Genomic DNA, 16,053 nt, shown 5'->3' with positions numbered 1-16,053 from the left:
GACTCAGGCAACAGCCTACTGTGGGAACCACCTAGCTACCTAGCAAGGCGACTAAGCAAGTATATAACCCCAAATGGTTACAGATATTAGCAATTATTCAGACACTGTAGGAACACAGTGTAGACTAAATTTGTAGGATAAAGGTTCAGGATGAGGGGCAGTGATTAATTAGCACATGGTCACGAGTCTGATATGCGATCTTCTGCACTGCAGCCACTTCATCCCTTTGACCCCCTAACAATTGGCTCTAGGTCTGTAAAAGCATCATAAAGCTATTTAGGGCAGCATTAGTCGTGCGAACATTAAACCAGGACCAAATCACAGTCGCCTTCATGATCCGCCATCTCCTGTTGCTGTCCTTACTTCTACCGGTGAATGCACAGCCGGCAGAAGACCATCTCCTGGACGTCCAGACTTATTCGAATCCATCCGTCTATGACTTTCCGGTGCTTGGTACCAGTGGCTCTTCTTTGTTTCCAATGCGACCTTGTCACGGAATACAATTGGAAGAAGCGACCATCGACGACTTGCAGGAGTACTTATTCTCCGGGAAATTGACAACCCTTCAAATGCTTCATTGCTACCTGGATCGTATTTCCCAAACGGATAGTTACCTCAAGTGAGTATCTGTTCTACTGCCTAGCGCCGACCACATTTCATGTTGCTGAATCAAAGTACAGTGCCATCCTCCAGCACAATCCCGACGCGTTCGCTATCGCGGAGGCCTTGGATGTTGAACGCGCTCAGGGTAAAATACGTGGCCCGCTACACGGTATCCCATTCATTGTCAAGGATAATATCGCGACCAAGGACCGCATGGAGACCACCGCTGGCAGTTGGGCTCTCTTGGGGTCGGTGGTGCCACGCGACGCGTTTGTTGTCCGGCGGTTGCGGAAAGCAGGGGCGCTGTTGCTGGGGAAGGCCGCTCTGAGCGAATGGGCAGATATGCGATCTAACAACTACTCTGAAGGCTACTCTGCTCGGGGAGGTCAGTGTCGCAGTGCATATAATCTCACAGTCAATCCCGGCGGCAGCAGTTCTGGCTCAGGCGTGGCTGTGGGTGCCAACCTTGTGCCTTTTGCTCTTGGTACAGAGACGGATGGCAGTGGTGCGTTTCCCATATGGGGCCCTACTCCGGAATCTTTCTGACAATCAAGAATAGTGATCAATCCAGCGCAGAGAAATGCTGTTGTTGGTATAAAGCCTACAGTGGGCCTCACGTCACGCGACGGCGTCATCCCTGAATCGCTGCATCAAGATACAGTGGGAGTGTTCGGAAAAACGGTGCGCGATGCAACATACGCCCTGGACGCTATCTATGGTGTGGATACGCGCGATAACTACACCTTGGCCCAGAGAGGCCGGACACCCCCTGGCAGCTATACTCAGTACCTGAGCGATCGGTCATCTCTCAAGGGTGCCGTGTTCGGCCTTCCATGGGAATCTGTATGGCGCTTAGGGGATCCAGACCAAGTATCCCAGTTGATGGAGCTCTTGGATTTGATTAAGGATGCCGGTGCCACGATCATCAATGGCACCGAGTTACCCCATTACCGTCAGATTGTGTCACCGGATGGATGGGATTGGGACTATGGGAGTAGACGTGGATATCCCAACGAGTCCGAGTACACCTACGTGAAGGTCGACTTTTACAACGGCATCAAAGCCTATCTCTCGGAACTGAACAACACCGATATGCGATCTCTGGAAGATCTAGTCGAGTATAATAAAGTCAATTTTGGGACGGAAGGCGGCTACCCCGGTGTCCATCCGGCATTTGGTTCAGGGCAGGATGGGTTTGAAGCGGCATTGGCTACAAAAGGCATCATGGACGAAACGTACTGGCAAGCATTGGAATTCTGCAGACGTACTACACGCGAAGAAGGAATCGACGCAGCATTGAAGCACGGAAACCGCACTCTGGACGGCTTGTTGGTACCGCCGGATGTGGCCCAAAGTATTCAGATTGCAGCACAGGCGGGATATCCTGTCATTACAATCCCGGCTGGTGTCAATGAGGAATCAGGGATGCCGTACGGACTAGCAATATTACAAACTGCCTTTGCCGAACCCACTCTGATTAAATACGCCAGCGCCATCGAAGACCTGCAGAAGGCCACGAATACTCCCTGGAAACGTACCCTTCCTGAATGGCGGGGATACCTGACTCGCAATCTACCAGTTATCAATGCATGAATAGACTGATCCAATTACTACTACCTCGATACCTATGCCTATATCCAGACAGTGGCTTAATGGCATGAACTAGATCTGTCGTACTAGGGCTCTTGGCCGTTGCAATTTCTGTACAATATAAAGCCAGTGAGAAAGGGACATGAGTGTAGCACCAAGTAGCTATGCTCATCGATTGCTATGCCGCAGAAAGAACATCTATTATCATTCAAAACTTGAGCTCGTTAAAATCATCCTAAGCGAAACGATAGGGAGGCGGCGGAGCGCCGACCTGCGATACCACTGGCACAGCTGGCGATGTCTTCTTTGACGGCCGTCGACAACAGCTGCAGATTACGCAACCCAAGATGGCAAGGACCAGCGCACCGCCGACCCCAGCAGCCAGACCAATAATGAGTGATCGATGCCTGTCCACCCATGAGCTCTCGTTTCCTCTGCATTCTCCGTTGGAACATGACGGGGTACGGGATCCCCCATCACCATCCCCGCAGCGTTGTCCGCCCGACAAAACCTGATCCGCGGGACATATGGTCGAATTACCAGTACACATCTCCTCAACATCGCATGGGCCGGTGCTCGGACGACAAACTGTATCCGCCGAAGCAAACTGGCAGTTGGTACAGCACGGACTCGCGGCATCATCGCAGAGAGCCCCGGCTCGCAACCGGCAGGTCGAGCCATCACAGCAACTGTTCTGATCGCAGGTGGCGCCGCAGTCGCATTCCTCGCCAACTTCCACAATGCCATTCCCGCACTGCCCGTCTGTAATGGTGGTTATGTTGCTGTTGCTGACCAGGCAGCGGGTGCTGACGCGCCCAGAACTGAGTTGCGAGCAGATGTTCCGGATACTGCATGGAGAGAATGCTGTCTGCGAGGGCGAGGAGACCGGGTTCATGATGTACTGGCCATTTGCGTCGCAGGTCGAGGAGGCCAACGGACAGCACTGACTCTGGGCGGAAGCACACTGCGTTGACTCACAATCATGGACGGCTCCAAAGGTGTGCCCGGACTCGTGGCTACAGAATTCGCAGTTCAGTCAAAACTGAAGCATTGCTTGTGCAAGGCAAGGGGAGACTTACGCAAAAACCTGCCATTCACTGCGAGTGCGTGCCACCACATTCGCACCAGTTACGCTTTGCCGTCCCCGGTTGGAAGCACACAATTGACCGAGCCAAGAGACACCGACCTCCTGACCCGACGGACATCCGGTCATCAGCGTCCAGTATGCATTGTCATCGTTGAGGGAACCGCGCCAAGAGGTGAATCGACTCAATCTCCAGTTTAGATCTCCTGCCGAGCAGTCGGCATTCCACGACGTTGAACTGGACGGACTGCTCGGGCAATCTCGATCGCTAATGGTCAGGTCGTGGAGGGCGAGGGAGATGTTGAAGGTCCGCTCGTAGACTTCTGAAGCCGTATTCACCATGTTGATGATGTTTCGCCGGAGCTCATCGCTGGAGGTGAACGAGGCGGAGTACGTGCAGTCAGTCGCGATACCTACCAACGCGACCCTTCTGGTGCTAGGGCAGGGTAAATCTTCGTCTGTGATGAAGGGATTCCCTGAAGATTGTGGCGATCGAGGCGCCAGTCGGTCCCATGTGTTATATGACGAGTGATAGTGAGCAACCATCTGAGGTTCGCTGGTATTTCCGAATCCTGATGTTATCGTCACCTGGTACTGCTGATCGACCACGCTGAAAATGCCGTCAAACAAGGGATAATCTCCATCTCGATGTATGGATATCCGAGCCCAGCCAACCTGATTCCGAGTTGCGCCTGAGCCAACGTGCTGAGCAGACACGACTCCCTTGAATACCTTGTGTTGGGCTTTGTTCACGACTTCCATCCTGCGAACAACGCCATCTGTACCGATGTACTGGACACGGGAATCCTGTGTGAGGATATCATGGTTCGGCTCCAGGCTCAGCTTCAGTGCTCCTTGTCCGGGAAGGTTAAAGGACAGATCAAAGTGTGAGTAGGCGTCCACTCGATGAGACGGTGTTCGGATAATAGTATGCTCGACTCGGGTCTCGCTATCCCAGAGGGAGGTTTGTACCGAATGTGCTAAGAACGTTAGGATGCATAGTGCGCGGCAGAGTGCTCACACCTTACCTGCAACATTTCGTTTTACAGCAGCAATCAGACCAATGGAACTGAGGAGTTTGAGGATCTTCATGGCTACCTCCCTGGAAGGCTCTCACAACATGAAGGAGACCGACATCTTCTCGATAGACCTCGTTTCCATATATGTATTGCACGCCACTTCAATACAAACAAGCCAGAGAACCATACAATAATGCGGATAGAGCATGTCATTGTCGCTTTCGCTAGGCATCCAAATAAATCGAAGACACTTTACGGTTCCCAATGTCAAATCGACGTACTGGGAAAGCCAAGATAGGGACTCGTCATCTCAGAAGAACCCAGTCGAACAGGAGACTCGACATAGTCAGTGGCCTGGCTCATTGGCCGGGGCCTTGATATGGTGTATGCACAGCCACCGGCTGCCGATTACGCTCTGTCCGGTAGCTGACGGATGTCTCGGAGACAAGGCGTTAACGCCAGCCAAGATGACGGATCCCCACCGGTCATGAAGTCAAAATTCGGAGACTGTGCTATATTATCAATGATAAAGTGGCTATGCTGCTTTCCACTTGATCTTGGCCAACACTGCCGGACGGTACTGGTGAACCACAGTCCCAGTATGGAATAGCGGGCGGAAATACTGGAGTTCACTGCCGGCGGAAAGTCTTGGCTGTCAGCAACTCGCATCTAGCCCGGAAAGACTCCGATGCTATTTGTAGGACGAAGTTTGACTGAATCCTCGTTGGTTGGGCATGGAGTTTCAAAAGTGGACTTTAACCATTGTGCTGGATGAGCTGATATCCTCGCTTCGATTTTCGATGATGATGCAGATCCACGACAACATGGAGAGTCACCATCACCTGCAGACATTTCACGAAGGGTGTCGCATATGTCCTTGTATTTCCATGTTGGACACCATTGACTGGGAAAGACAACAACTGCCAGATTTAGGCAGGTGTCCACTCAACTGGGGTAGTTGAAAGAGAAAGGCGTGTAGCACTGACAAGAGGTCCAGAGATTCCCGACTTGTGTTTTAACGTAATCGGTAAGCGAGCGGGCCATATAGGCCAGCGGGCCACCTCTGTATTCCATAGAAAAGAGCCTTTTTTAAGACTTCTATATCTCACCCAAAAATCAATATTACAAAGTGTAAGTTAAATATATAGTATAATCAAGTATAAATAGTTCGGAAATTATTTTTCAGAATTTTAGACTTTGAATTTTACTGTATATTCTTAAATTTTCTTAGGATGTGAAGATAACAGCTATAATTTATATTACTTAGGATATCAGTGTTTGTTAAGACATACTGAAAACCTATATAATATTAAATAGTATAATAAACAGTATGCCTTACTATTAAGCTCTTAATAGGTGTTTTGGTTGAGATATTGAAGTCCAAAGAAGGGCCATTCTATATGGCATATAAGAGGTGGCCTGGCTCACTCACCGATTACGTTATCTTCCTGTGAGTCCACTTACTAATCCTGTTTGTCTGGTTTCCTGTGGCCTGAGGCTAAGACTGCCTGAGGTTGCTTGATTACCTGTCAACCATCAAATCCACTACGCCAAAAAGGTGGCTAGACGACCATTCCTAGCGTAGTAGAAATGATAAGGCTTATACTGGCTGACATTATCTTAGTATCGAGTTCTTGATCTTGTTTATGTCTGAAACACACTGTCAAAGTCTTCATCTAACATGGCCACAGACATCATGGATCATTCTAGATCCTATTCTACAACCTGACATTTGACACCGAAAAGCTTGTCTTTTATCCGGAATGTTTCTTCCTAGAAATAGAAATCAGACTCGAACCAACAGCGCGCGATACTTTGTAGCAACTCTTTGTTTGAGAGTATTCGACAGCATCTTGTGCCCTCTCATTTGAACATCCCGTCAGTATCAATAACTTCGGTGTCTGTGTTCTGGCGTCTGCATAGCGACATATGTCGAACTATTGTATCCGCCACGAGTTATGCCGTCCTTATGCCACACAGACAGTTATGACGTGTTGCATCGCATCAACTGCGAGGATGATGAGAATATCCAATCGAATATGATACCGCGGTCCACAGGGGGAGAATTCCGGCTAAAATCAACGTTGGGTTGTTCCAGCTCCACTCGATTCGAAAGGTGAGAAATTTCCCCTCCTGAGTCCTGAGTATTCTTCCGACGACCTGAGTTGGCTCCACCCCCCGATTGAGGCAGAATGAATCTCTTTGTGTTGTTGATTGGTAGACTGGAGTCACTCTTGTCAACGCTAAAACACTGGCGCCGCTCCCATCACCGTTTCCCTGCTTAGCTTCACGACTAACCGGCACTGCATGGAAAGGATTGCGATGCCGAGCCGGCAGCCGGCATGGCGTCTCGTTCCGGCAGCCACGAAGCTTAACAATATTGGTGATATTGAAGACATACATTTCCAAGTTACAATGCCATTTTCCCCGCGTTAGATTTACCCAGAGTCCGAACGATGATTCCCACTATTCTGAACCATAATCACAAGGAAATGGACATACTCCAGGCGACTGTGGCCCCACGGGGATAAGGCCGGGGAAAAGTGGACCACTCCCCATTCAGTCTATCACCGCCATTGGTTCAGGATAAATCCATACCGATCATTGCCGAAAATCGTATCGTACGGAGGAGGGGGTAAACGCATGGAGGCTCGCGCAGGTTCTGGTCGGCTAACGGGTTGAAATCAAGCATTTGTTGGCAGTAGAAGCTCGCGCAAGACTGCCTTGGCTGCCGAGTTTTCCGAACTGAAATATGTTTCAACCACATATTTAATGACAATGGAACCCTTCCTTTTGTTTTCTGGTCTCTCGCTAGCACGGCTTTGATCCTGTCTTTCAGCTCTTGTTTATTCACTTCACTACACCAACCTAGTCAGAATGGGCGGGGCATGACTTCCCAAGACATCTCGGCCAAAAGAGCCGAATTGGCTGGAGGAAAGGTCGGTTGGCGTGGCTTGCTCAGCAGCAAGAAGACCTTTGGTATTGCCTTGTTTGCGTCTCTGGGTGGCTTGGTTTATGGATGTATGATCGTCTTCTATTACTCTACTCTCCATAAGGAATGCTTCAGAGGCTAACGTATCCAGACAACCAAGGAATGTTCGCGCAAATTTTGACAATGCACTCATTCATTGAAGCAGTATGTGATTATTGATGACATTACGTCGCTAGTCGCTCACATTTTCAGACCCAAGGATACGCAGAGAAAACTGGAGTAAAACAAGGAATGTTGACCGCGATTCTGGAACTTGGTGCATGGCTCGGGACTCTCATCAACGGATATCTGGCCGATGCTACTGGTCGTCGCATCACGGTTGTCATTGCGGTAGTCGTGTTTTGCGTCGGCGTCATTGTCCAAGCCTGCACCAAGAATCCGGACTACATCTACGCTGGGCGGTTCGTAACGGGTCTGGGTGTGGGTAACCTGAGTATGATTGTGCCTCTGTATAATGCGGAACTGGTATGTTCAAAGGATTTATATGACAACTCTGTCTGACCCTGTTAGGCCCCGCCGGAAATCCGTGGCTCTCTGGTCGCTGTGCAGCAGTTATCCATTACTTTTGGCATCATGGTCAGCTTCTGGGTGAGTATATGGTTAACTGAGAATGATTAAATGCTGATGTTTTAGATTGGTTACGGGACAAACTACATTGGAGGGACTGGCGAAGGGCAATCCATTGCCGCCTGGGAGATCCCCGTCTGCATCCAAATCCTCCCAGCCCTAGTTCTGGCAGCGGGAATGCTCCTCTTCATGCCGCAATCCCCGCGACACTTAATGAATCAAGGACGGGAGGAGGAATGCTTACAGACCCTGGCCAGACTGCGCGATACTTCGGTTGATGACATTTCGGTCCGGATCGAGTTTCTCGAAATCAAGGCTCTGCGCATGTTCGAGGATGAAGCGGCTCGGAAGAGGTATCCTCACTACCAGGATGGCTCGTTGAAGAGCCGATTCATGATTGGGCTCAATGACTATCTCTCTCTAATCACCGACAAGTCCTTATTCAAACGAACCACTGTAGCTGTAAGTATTCTCTCCGCGTCCTCTGCAAGTCGCTGACTCGCGCAGTGTATGATCATGGTATTCCAGCAGTGGAACGGAATCAATGCGTAAGTCAATACATTTGGTGCAATAAGGAATCTTGCTGACAGTTCACAGTATCAACTACTATGCGTAAGTGTATGACGCTTGAAGTCAATATCATTGTGTTGACTTGGAAAAGCCCGCAGATTTTCAAAGGCCTACAGCTGGGGGGAAATACGACCTCCCTCCTCGCAACCGGTGTCGCCGGTATTTTCGAATTTGTCTTCACCATTCCTGCCGTTCTTTGGGTTGACAACATCGGCCGTAAGAAGATTCTGATTGCTGGAGGTATCGGTATGGCTGTCTGCCATTTCATTGTCGCCGGCATCATCGGGACGTACTCGGGCCAGTTCGAGAATCACAAGGGAGCTGGCTGGGCTGCCGTGGTCTTTGTGTGGATCTTCATTATCAACTTCGCATATGCATGGGGCAAGTGCCGTTCTGGCTTGGAATGAATCTAGCAGAGGAACTGACAGAAGCAGGCCCCGTCGCGTGGATTGTCGTGTCGGAAGTCTTCCCTTTGAGTATGCGCGCCAAAGGCGTTAGTATTGGTGGCAGCAGCAACTGGGTATGTGCACTCCATTGCGTCATATACACGTTTCTAACAAGATGCTAGCTCAACAATTTCGCCGTCGGCCTGTCAACTTCTCCCTTTATTGAAGCCTCTGATTACGGTACCTTTATCTTCTTTGGCCTGGTAACCACTATTGGTGTCCTGTATGTGTGGTTCCTCGTCCCCGAGACCAAGGGCCGCACATTGGAAGAGATGGACGAGTTATTCGGATCCGGAAGCCTGGCCGTCGAGGACGAGGCGCTGAAACGTCGCATCGAGAGGGAAATCGGCTTACTGGCTTTGTTGGGCGAGGACTCCGACGCGAGCGAGAAGACATCCGAGAAGCTCGAGCATATGGATCATCACGAGCGAGCTGAGCTGCCCAAGGCTGCGAGCTCGTAGTTGTTGTATTACTCTAGCGGATGCATCATATGTTGATGTTTCGACCATCGTTTGAAATTGTGGCTGCACCTATACAGGAAATACTATGCTAGAACGGGATGCTAAAGACGCTTTGGCTCAGTGGAATATAATAGACAATAGTCCACGAACATTCGGCATCGTTCAGATGTTAATAATACCATCTTACCCTGTCAATCCTCCCGTCACACCTGCATTATTCATTTAGACTTAAACAGCACTAGTATTTGGATATACACTGAAGAATCTTATAAACCTTGTTCCCAGTAAAACATTATTTTCCACTATCTTGAGCGCACCGAATATCTCCACTGTTCAGTGACTGGACACTTTGTCTTGGTGAATAGCCTTAGACACAGAAAGAGACATGGCCGGTACATCTGTGACGAATCCAAGCAACCAAGTATATGGAATAGGGATGCGTCTAAAGCACGGATAAATGGGGCGTGTTTAGCCTGAATTCAACATCCGGGAGAGTTGAGACTCGAGATGGCCGAGCGTATCCGTGTACTATTGTGCCGAGCTGTGTCCGATTAGTTTTAAGCACTTGCAAAGTGATTGCCCGAGGCTTGAGATGACCGCAAACAAATGAGTCTAGATGCTTTGGCGTCATAGAGCTAGTTTCAAAGCAGGTTTCTTACCGGAGGCCTAAAGCGAAGGTAAACTGTATTTAGTAACCATACGGGATAACTGTATTTGAGAAAACGACCAGTGAAAACGGCTATTGAACATTTCCCATGAAGCTATGAAGTCGTCAGTCGACTAGGGGTATAAGACATACAGAACATTTGAAAAGCGTAGCAACGTTTCTTTCAGCCACAGCAAATCCTCCCAGTAAACCCAAGCGTGTCAAATAGAGATGCTCCGAACGTAGCAGGAAACAAACTTCATGGCAGCCATTGGCTAGCGATAACTCCGAGGTGTGATTGTCGATGATTGACTTCTAACCAACTTCGTAACGAAGGTAATCCCCGAATATGTGAAACAGCTCTGGTTCGTCAGGGCTCATGGTGTCCGGCTCGCATGCTTGCATCAGCTCAAAATCCACCATTGTTACAGCATTGGTTGCCGGGTTGTATAAGAAATTATGCATCCCGGAGTCGATAACAATCGTACACCCTTGCCTCAGTACCTTGATAGCCTTGTAAATCTCTGAATGCATATGCTCGTTGTCGTTGCGAGCACGTCGTCGGCCCCGTAAAGGATCGACGACGAGCCAAGCATGTCGGATAGCTCCTTGTGCCGATTTGGTCTCGGAAAGCGGACGGACGTATGGACGCTTGAAGTGAAGGCTCCGTCGGGACGCGGAGCTGGGGTCTAATGCTAGGAGATTACCGCTATTATTAACGGGAAAACTCACCTGGGCTACGTTGAACTCGGGCGGTTCAACAAATTTCCAATCGTTAGAAGCAAGTACGCCTAAAGCTAAGAAGCACTGTCGAAGGCTGGGGCTCGATACATCTTTTCCAATCGGTAATGACATGGCAAACCCGTAAGGAGCCGTTCTGCGAATGAAGACCGACCACTCGTATGTGGATAAAAATGCAAACTTAAGCTCACTCAACCGCATGTACTTGACGAGTTGGGCTGAGGAACCGTTAACATGGCCATGAATAAGGTTCGACTAGACTTACCATGTGATGCTGGATGCCGATTAATCATTTGTAGCCCTTGCGAATAAATGAATTCTCCAGTCTAACTGTCCAGAAAGGTACGAGTGCTCCAACAGCCGCTGGACGAGGTGGCCCGTTGTGTTGAACATAGTGATGATTGTATTTGGGTTCGTTGGCCCTGCAGATGACTGTTAATCACCAAACTTCAAGTGGGAGAGGCGAGTAGTGGCAAACACTTTGGAAATAGGGTCACAGACGTTCTTGGTGAATGTTTGGGATATTAGAAAATAAATGGCAGATATTTACTCTCAAACACGTTGTGGCGGGCATGATGGGGATACTCTCCCTATAAGACCAGTTTGAAACAAATATTGAAGCATGCAGATATTAGTATGTAGCTAAGAACAACCGATTTTTATCCTCATATGTTTTTATGTAGCTATAAGCGATAGAATCCCTATTTCCTGGCATTTTATACAATGTCATTACTACCAGAGGAAGAGTCTACACTATGATAAAAGGTGCTGTTATTTATGCCTATTCATGTCAATAGGCCAATAGGCCCTGGGCGTTGAACTTTGGAACTGTGGTGTATGATCTTATACAGTTCTTAGAATCATGCATATATGAGGCCACGGCCATGCTTATAAGTCCAGATCACCTTCTAGTTGTAATTGCAACCTCTCTGTTAATATCATTATTATTAATATAGAACTGCAGCAGATGGCTATAAACCTAAGGGAGTTAAGATGTATTCTTCCTTTCTGTTTGCAGGCATCTGAAAGTACATACTGTATATCTTTCCTTGAACTAAAGATAGACTACCTCTACATGGGGTTAGCTACCATGGATTGCCTATATAAGAATAACATCTTTTTATGAACCAGTAGATCCTGGCATGAGGGTTTGAGAACCTGGCAGCCTCTGCCATCTGTGACTGGGATAATTCCCCAATGTTGATCGCCGGCATGAAGAAAGCTCGTGTCTAGAAGTGGCTGGAGTGGGCACCATCTTGGATTGGTCACATTTTTTGGCTGTCCACGCTGGACCATTTTCATTGCGGAGTGTATTTGATAAGCAACATAATTGCCTGGCTTGAAGATCTCCTCTCATAGAAGTATCATTCACTGGCCGCTTTCTACAGCATGTGCCATATCGCCCAGAGTATCAAACTTCCAATCATAGATAGTATCCTTAGTGTTGCCCATAATAGCTCCTGGCCTTACAATCCACACCGACTTAATCCCGACTTTGGAGGCAGGCTGATGATCATGGAATTGACTCTGAGCAGTCTGCAGGACCTGATTCTTGCCGACTCCCAGCTCGGCCTGTACAGTGTTCAACATGTACTCGAAATTGCGCAGATCAGGCTTATACGAGCCCACATCTTGTGCGGTAATGATGCGATCGAACTTGACACCCTGCAAACTCCCTGCGTTCGTCTTGGCGAATGATTCCCGGTCAACGTTTGACAAGACAACCAGCTTGTAGTACTTTGATAGACGCTTGAGAGCATCGACAGTGTCGGGGAAGGCGTGCCATGTCCCTACTGATTCGCCAAATGCGATACTCTCTTCCTCGCTCGGCGGGGCGAGGGAGAGGCGCTGAGCAAGTTTGGGATGGATCTTTGCCAGGAGTTCGGAGTATGGCATATCAGGTGTCAGAGCTTGTTGCTCATGCTCGAGCTCATGGTAAACAGTAAGGAGATGCTCGCGTGAAATGGAGAAATTGTTCTTGTCGAGGATCGGCTGAAAGGCGTTCACGATCCCGGATTCCCAATCGACTAGGGTGCCATAAACATCGAAGCACAACAGACGGTAGTCGAAGAGTTTTGTCATTTTGCTATGTAGAAGATGAAGATTTGAAGATTGATGATGCGACGAAGGAAGAATGAGGAAGAGGATGAGGGGTACAAGTACAAGTACAGTCTATATTGCGGGCTTATCGATAGCGGGGACCAAAAAGGGAAATAAACATGCGCCTTCCAAACAACAACAATAGGGACATTTCTTGACGCCCAGGTAGCTTATGGGCAAGTATTATATATATATATATATATGTGCTGGAGTTCTCCCACAGTTGGCAAGTCCAGAAACCTACCTCTGGCTTTTCTCTGGTGATATAAAGGCATGTTACTATACAATTTGCAGCGCCAGCCAGAGAGGGCTAGAGGGCCAAGCAGCATCACATGATGGAGCAGGTTCTTCTCCTGAGGTCGCTATTATTCTTTGACATACATCTCTCTACCCATCAATTATGATTTCCAATCCAGCTGCGTCTGGAAAACCAACTATTCTATCTCTTCCGCGAGAGCTCCGGGACATTATCATAGAATACAGCTTCCTAGACCGGGATCCAGTCAGCATTGAACTACCAAATTACCCCACCCCGTCCCCGCCGCGGGAAAAGCGGTTCAAGGGAACCAAGTATGCGTCCCAGGGACAGCGTCTACTGCACTATCCACTTTTGCTGGTCAACCACCAATTTCGAGCTGAAGGTTGGGAAGTATTGAACAAACTCGCTGCATCCAGATATGAGGCGGACATTGTGTTCTTCCAGAGACAGCGCCTGATTCTCTTCATGCCAACGCAAAAGTTCCCCACCCGATTCAAGCGTGCACGCGCGAAGTTCTATGTTCTGAAAGACGACGGGACACGCCCCATTGAGTCCTGGTACTTTAGATATCGTTCAGTAAGCGGGGGCGCCCTAGAGGACTGCTGGGACTTGTACGGGGTTCTACAGCGCTTCCTCCAATGCGGGCCTCCTAACGCAACCAATGCGCCTGCGGACGCGCATATTCTGATCGAGACGCTCGAGTTGGATGTTCGTACTCGGACAGGTATCCCAGAGAACCTGCTTGGTCCACCGAATATCACTACCGAAGGCCGCAGATTTGTGATACCCGGGACGCATCGCCCGAGGTCACCCGAGATTGGTAGACTACTCAGCTTGATAAAGGAGATGGGGGTCGACTATAAGATGCATCCAGACTATCTGGTTTCTGTCCTTCATGAGCTCTTGAATTTGCTTCTCTTCTATCGTGATGGCAGGATGATCTACGAGCGCGTGGGAGTCCTCAGGCTGTTGCTGGATGGAGACAGAGTGCATGAGTGGAACCTTGATGAGTGCCTCGAAGGAATGTACTGTAAGGAAGAGGAACACGCCAAATGGAGAAGTTTTGCACTTGCACATAGGTCGCAGACAGGGTTCCGGCATCTAACCACTCGTCACGAAGAAGCCTTGGTCTGACGCGGAAAGGTGTCCCACTTCCGCCATGCGAGCTTCTCCAAACGTTGTCGTATCAGATAATCCTTCATGGCAAGTCAAGAGCAGGACATGGTTCAACTGCGGAATATGTGTACAAAAGTCGGACAGATCTTGGCTGATTCTTGCGCCCTAGTGACGGAAGCAGGGACATGTATTTAGGTGTAAATAGTCGATACAGAACAGAAATGAGGCAGTAGTAACTGGGTAGCTGCTTAACACATATGATACGCATGAAATATATGCGACGATGCAGCCACGTGGTTCTTGGAAAGCCCTGGGGCACCTTCAACCGCCCTGATGGCCATCGCACATGATACCAGAAATCCTAGAAAACTTATCCCTTCAACCCAAAGCCTGTCGCCGACTCTTGCTATTGGGATCATGATAGGATCGCTCCCCCAGACTGACAGCTCTCTGGCTCTCTCGTTCCTCCACAAAGACATCGTAGTCGTTCATGGCAGTCTGATGAACACTGCCGTATTCCCAACGTCCTATGGCACCATTTTAGCATGTTGCGAGTGCTGTCAGACCTGAGGCATCATTCCCTCTGAATGTGTTATCATTATCATTAAGATATCTCTATTACCATAAGCCGCATGCACTACTGATTCGGCCCCGGGGTATACGGATTCGAATATTCCACCTTCTCATCATACTCGCTCTCATTCAACCGTCTCAAGAACCCCCCATTAATCAACCCCATCACATTGGTATAGGTCACAAACTGCGTCCCCATACCAGGTTGCTCAAACCAGGGCGCAATTGGCCCCAGCCCAACGACAAACTCCTTGGTCACCTGGTACACGTGGTAATTGTACGGGTAATTCCCGTCAAACGTGTTGAGGTTACTCGGAGGCAGCGAGCGCTCGATATACGGTGCTCCCAGTGGCGCCAGGAAGCCGCCATACTCTGAGCCGAACCGGTCGAGCTTCATGCCAACGGGCAGGGTCGCGTTACCGAGGATGGGGTGCTTCTCCGTGTTGACGACGAAGCCGTTGGCGGGTGGGTAGATATATGTCCCGTTTGGAGCGACGTCGGTGGCCCATTTGTCGAGGAATTCGGCGGGACAGAGGGCGCCGAACCGCGCGTAGGTGCGTAGCTCGTTACTAAGGGGGAATTTCCGGGGTGGGACGACGGGGCCGAGGCGTGGGTCTCCGCAGACGTAGGTGTCGTTCTTCGAGGTAATCCCGGCGCAGGGGTCGGGCCAACATCTGGCCGGGAAGAGAGAGTCCTGAAGGGTTAGTCAAAGAAGAATTGAATGGTGGGATGTTCACTTTTACCTCAATGGTTTGGAGGGAGAGGACAGTAGCAGGGAGCAAGGTGCTAAGCACCAGAATGGCGTTGGTGAAGATCATCGTGAAGATGCGAGGTGTAATGCTGAGGAGAATAAATCCAGAGCGAACATGTTGCTATTTATCTTTGCCTTGCTGTATCCTGCGTGCAGTAGTCATTATCACCTTGCATGAAGATCGTCCTAGGTTCATCCTGCCGACCTTACCACGAACAGCCTTCAGGAATGCGATTGAGAATGTGGCATGGACTTCAAAAATGCGACGAGGGAAAATCGTCCTATGAAGATTATGATTAGGGAACAACCTTCCTTCCTTCGGGCCGCAGATGCATCTCTGTGGATGCACTCAAGCATTTCTAAGTTGTCATTTGTCAGTCTCAGCTGGACTATTGAACACTAAGTGAACTATTGACGCCAATTCGATCGAGACCCACACCAGGTTCTAACAATCCACAAACAATTCACAATGATCGTGCACACTGTAGAACAGCAGAAGTAAGACAAGTGTGAGTAACTAGTATTCAGCCGTAGC

The 16,053-nt window shown here is 49.2% G+C and overlaps 7 protein-coding genes across 7 annotated transcripts; 3 read left to right on the top strand and 4 right to left on the bottom strand.

The window, feature by feature from the left end:
* Positions 1-260: 260 nt before the first annotated feature.
* Positions 261-2,196, top strand: P174DRAFT_449418 (amidase family protein; the record flags this gene model as incomplete). The annotated part of the gene is made up of 3 exons (XM_024828847.1): positions 261-619; positions 681-1,108; positions 1,163-2,196. Exons 1-3 carry the CDS (start codon positions 333-335, stop codon positions 2,194-2,196), a joined length of 1,749 nt encoding a protein of 582 aa, XP_024683477.1. The 5' UTR covers positions 261-332.
* Positions 2,197-2,273: 77 nt separating this feature from the next.
* Positions 2,274-4,528, bottom strand: admA (ADAM family of metalloprotease ADM-A). The gene is made up of 3 exons (XM_024823976.1): positions 4,306-4,528; positions 3,273-4,257; positions 2,274-3,209 (listed from the first exon to the last, which is right to left on the bottom strand). The coding sequence occupies exons 1-3, from the start codon at positions 4,367-4,369 to the stop codon at positions 2,429-2,431; spliced, it is 1,830 nt and encodes a 609-aa protein (XP_024683476.1). The 5' UTR covers positions 4,370-4,528; the 3' UTR covers positions 2,274-2,428.
* A 2,656-nt stretch (positions 4,529-7,184) lies between these two features.
* On the top strand, positions 7,185-9,332 carry P174DRAFT_418854 (putative MFS monosaccharide transporter; the record flags this gene model as incomplete). The annotated part of the gene is made up of 10 exons (XM_024824735.1): positions 7,185-7,317; positions 7,380-7,432; positions 7,481-7,753; positions 7,799-7,876; positions 7,922-8,317; positions 8,363-8,403; positions 8,453-8,467; positions 8,517-8,815; positions 8,860-8,945; positions 8,994-9,332. The coding sequence occupies 10 exons, from the start codon at positions 7,185-7,187 to the stop codon at positions 9,330-9,332; spliced, it is 1,713 nt and encodes a 570-aa protein (XP_024683475.1).
* Positions 9,333-10,293: 961 nt separating this feature from the next.
* P174DRAFT_418853 (uncharacterized protein) lies at positions 10,294-11,012 on the bottom strand (the record flags this gene model as incomplete). Its single annotated transcript, XM_024824734.1, has 2 exons — positions 10,294-10,937; positions 10,985-11,012. 2 exons carry the CDS (start codon positions 11,010-11,012, stop codon positions 10,294-10,296), a joined length of 672 nt encoding a protein of 223 aa, XP_024683474.1.
* A 739-nt stretch (positions 11,013-11,751) lies between these two features.
* P174DRAFT_439567 (putative haloalkanoic acid dehalogenase) lies at positions 11,752-12,844 on the bottom strand. The gene has a single exon (XM_024826835.1). The coding sequence runs from the start codon at positions 12,799-12,801 to the stop codon at positions 12,088-12,090; it is 714 nt and encodes a 237-aa protein (XP_024683473.1). The 5' UTR covers positions 12,802-12,844; the 3' UTR covers positions 11,752-12,087.
* Positions 12,845-13,543: 699 nt separating this feature from the next.
* On the top strand, positions 13,544-14,433 carry P174DRAFT_510769 (uncharacterized protein; the record flags this gene model as incomplete). The annotated part of the gene is made up of 3 exons (XM_024831719.1): positions 13,544-14,108; positions 14,165-14,223; positions 14,339-14,433. The coding sequence occupies 3 exons, from the start codon at positions 13,544-13,546 to the stop codon at positions 14,387-14,389; spliced, it is 675 nt and encodes a 224-aa protein (XP_024683472.1). The 3' UTR covers positions 14,390-14,433.
* On the bottom strand, positions 14,405-16,032 carry P174DRAFT_449413 (TNT domain-containing protein). Its single transcript, XM_024828846.1, has 2 exons — positions 15,511-16,032; positions 14,405-15,461 (listed from the first exon to the last, which is right to left on the bottom strand). Exons 1-2 carry the CDS (start codon positions 15,583-15,585, stop codon positions 14,832-14,834), a joined length of 705 nt encoding a protein of 234 aa, XP_024683471.1. The 5' UTR covers positions 15,586-16,032; the 3' UTR covers positions 14,405-14,831.
* Positions 16,033-16,053: the final 21 nt, after the last annotated feature.

The sequence above is a fragment of the Aspergillus novofumigatus genome, assembly GCF_002847465.1.
Source record: "Aspergillus novofumigatus IBT 16806 chromosome Unknown P174scaffold_3, whole genome shotgun sequence".
NCBI lineage: Eukaryota > Fungi > Ascomycota > Eurotiomycetes > Eurotiales > Aspergillaceae > Aspergillus > Aspergillus novofumigatus.
Note: the sequence above shows the minus strand (reverse complement) of the source record. Positions and strands in the feature narration are given on the sequence as shown.

Excerpts from the sequence above, each read along its gene's own strand:
- P174DRAFT_439567 (XM_024826835.1), bottom strand. The coding sequence starts at position 12,801 with ATGACAAAACTCTTCGACTACCGTCTGTTGTGCTTCGATGTTTATGGC.
- admA (XM_024823976.1), bottom strand. The coding sequence starts at position 4,369 with ATGAAGATCCTCAAACTCCTCAGTTCCATTGGTCTGATTGCTGCTGTA. Across the intron at positions 4,258-4,305 it reads TGTAAAACGAAATGTTGCAG|CACATTCGGTACAAACCTCC; the intron begins GTAAGGTGTGAG and ends TAACGTTCTTAG. Across the intron at positions 3,210-3,272 it reads AGTGAATGGCAGGTTTTTGC|CCACGAGTCCGGGCACACCT; the intron begins GTAAGTCTCCCC and ends CGAATTCTGTAG.
- P174DRAFT_449413 (XM_024828846.1), bottom strand. The coding sequence starts at position 15,585 with ATGATCTTCACCAACGCCATTCTGGTGCTTAGCACCTTGCTCCCTGCT. Across the intron at positions 15,462-15,510 it reads TCTCCCTCCAAACCATTGAG|GACTCTCTCTTCCCGGCCAG; the intron begins GTAAAAGTGAAC and ends CTAACCCTTCAG.